Below are 1,413 nucleotides of genomic sequence, written 5' to 3'. Positions count from 1 at the left end.
TTGAGTCAATTTCAGCTGAAAATGAGTACCAACTCGATGGGTAAATTTCTGAAAATAACCCACTCAGGTTGAGGATGGTTTGTTCGAAACGTGTCCTAGACCCATCGACATGGTACTCATTTTCAGCTGAAATCGGCCCAAAAAGCGGATTTTCGCATCGAAACCGAGCTGCGACCAACCTGAAGCGCGCTAGCGCAAAATTCCACTCACCTGCAGCAGCAACTCGAGTCCAATCCGGTGCTCCAGCATGCGCATCACCAGCATGGCCTTCTTGTGCAGCGCCTCGATGTACATCGACGACATCGTGTGCAGGCTGCGAATCGAAAAGTAGAACTTCTCCTCGTTCTTGCTCTGATTGGCCTGCGGCGGATTCGCGCCCAGCGGCATCGGCGCCGGCGGTTGGCTCGGATCTGGAAAACACGCCCACCAATCAGCCAACGCCTGCCCAGGCCACGCCCACCCTGCATCATCCTCACCCAATATAATCCCTCCATACTCTTCCTCGTACTTAACCACGTCCTGCAGCATGCCATGGATCATGTCGCGATACTCGTTGTTGCCGAAACTCTTCTTGCAGTACAGCCCGCACAGGTACTGGCTGATGCCCTTGTTCAGCCACAGATCCGACCAGTTTTGCATCGAAATGAAACAGCCGAAGAACTGTTCGGCCACCGCCTGGCCCATCGCTTTGCGCGTCAGGTACACCTGATCGATCACCACGGCCGAATGCAGCAGATTCACGCTCAAAATCGTCATTGTCGCGTAGGAGTGATAGTCCTCATAGGCCTCATCCACAAACACTTGCTTGTAGCACGAGTACGGGTAGCGATTCGACAGCGTGTCCTCGTAGAACTCGAACGCCTCATGCATGTACCTGAAAATGCGGAAATCGGTCAAGTCTCGGCTTATTGGGACAATTTCAGCTGAAAATGAGTACCATGTCGATAGGGAAAATTTCCAAAAAAAATCAAAATTTCAAATTTTCAAAAAATTCGAAAAAGTTTTTCGAAAACCGTTGGATGAACCGCAATTTCGCTCACAGATTCGGATTCCTGGGTCAATTTCAGCTGAAAATGAGTACCATGTCGATAGGGAAAATTTCCAAAAAAAATTCAAAATTTCAAATTTTCAAAAAATTCCAAATTAAAGAAAGAAACACCCGTCAACATGGTACTCATTTTATGCTAAAATCGTCTCGAAAACACGAATTAGCCATCAAAATTTCCCTGGCGGGTCGAGGATAGAAATTGTCCCGTTTTTATGGCAAAATTTTCAAGTTTTTCGAAAACCATTGGATGAACCGCAATTTCGCTCACATATTCGGGTTTCTGGGTCAATTTCAGCTGAAAATGAGTACCATGTCGATGGGCAAAGTTCGAGAAACAAAAAAGTTTTTTGGATCAAAAATCACAA

General features: G+C 46.9%; 1 protein-coding gene across 1 annotated transcript in view; it reads right to left on the bottom strand.

Moving 5' to 3' along the window:
• Window positions 1-691: 691 nt before the first annotated feature.
• The window catches only part of LOC109534032 (calcium release-activated calcium channel protein 1), a 14,041-nt gene continuing 13,319 nt past the window's right edge, over window positions 692-1,413 (bottom strand). Inside the window, exon 6 of the mRNA XM_048663106.1 lies at window positions 692-874. Coding sequence (XP_048519063.1) covers window positions 863-874 — 12 coding nt within the window. The 3' untranslated portion in view covers window positions 692-862. The remainder of the gene's footprint in view (window positions 875-1,413) is intronic.

The sequence above is a fragment of the Dendroctonus ponderosae genome, unplaced genomic scaffold (genome assembly GCF_020466585.1).
Source record: "Dendroctonus ponderosae isolate FM_Combo_2020 unplaced genomic scaffold, Dpon_F_20191213v2 Dpon_F_20191213_12, whole genome shotgun sequence".
NCBI classification, from domain to species: Eukaryota; Metazoa; Arthropoda; class Insecta; order Coleoptera; family Curculionidae; genus Dendroctonus; species Dendroctonus ponderosae.
This window is presented reverse-complemented; position numbering and strand designations above follow the sequence as displayed.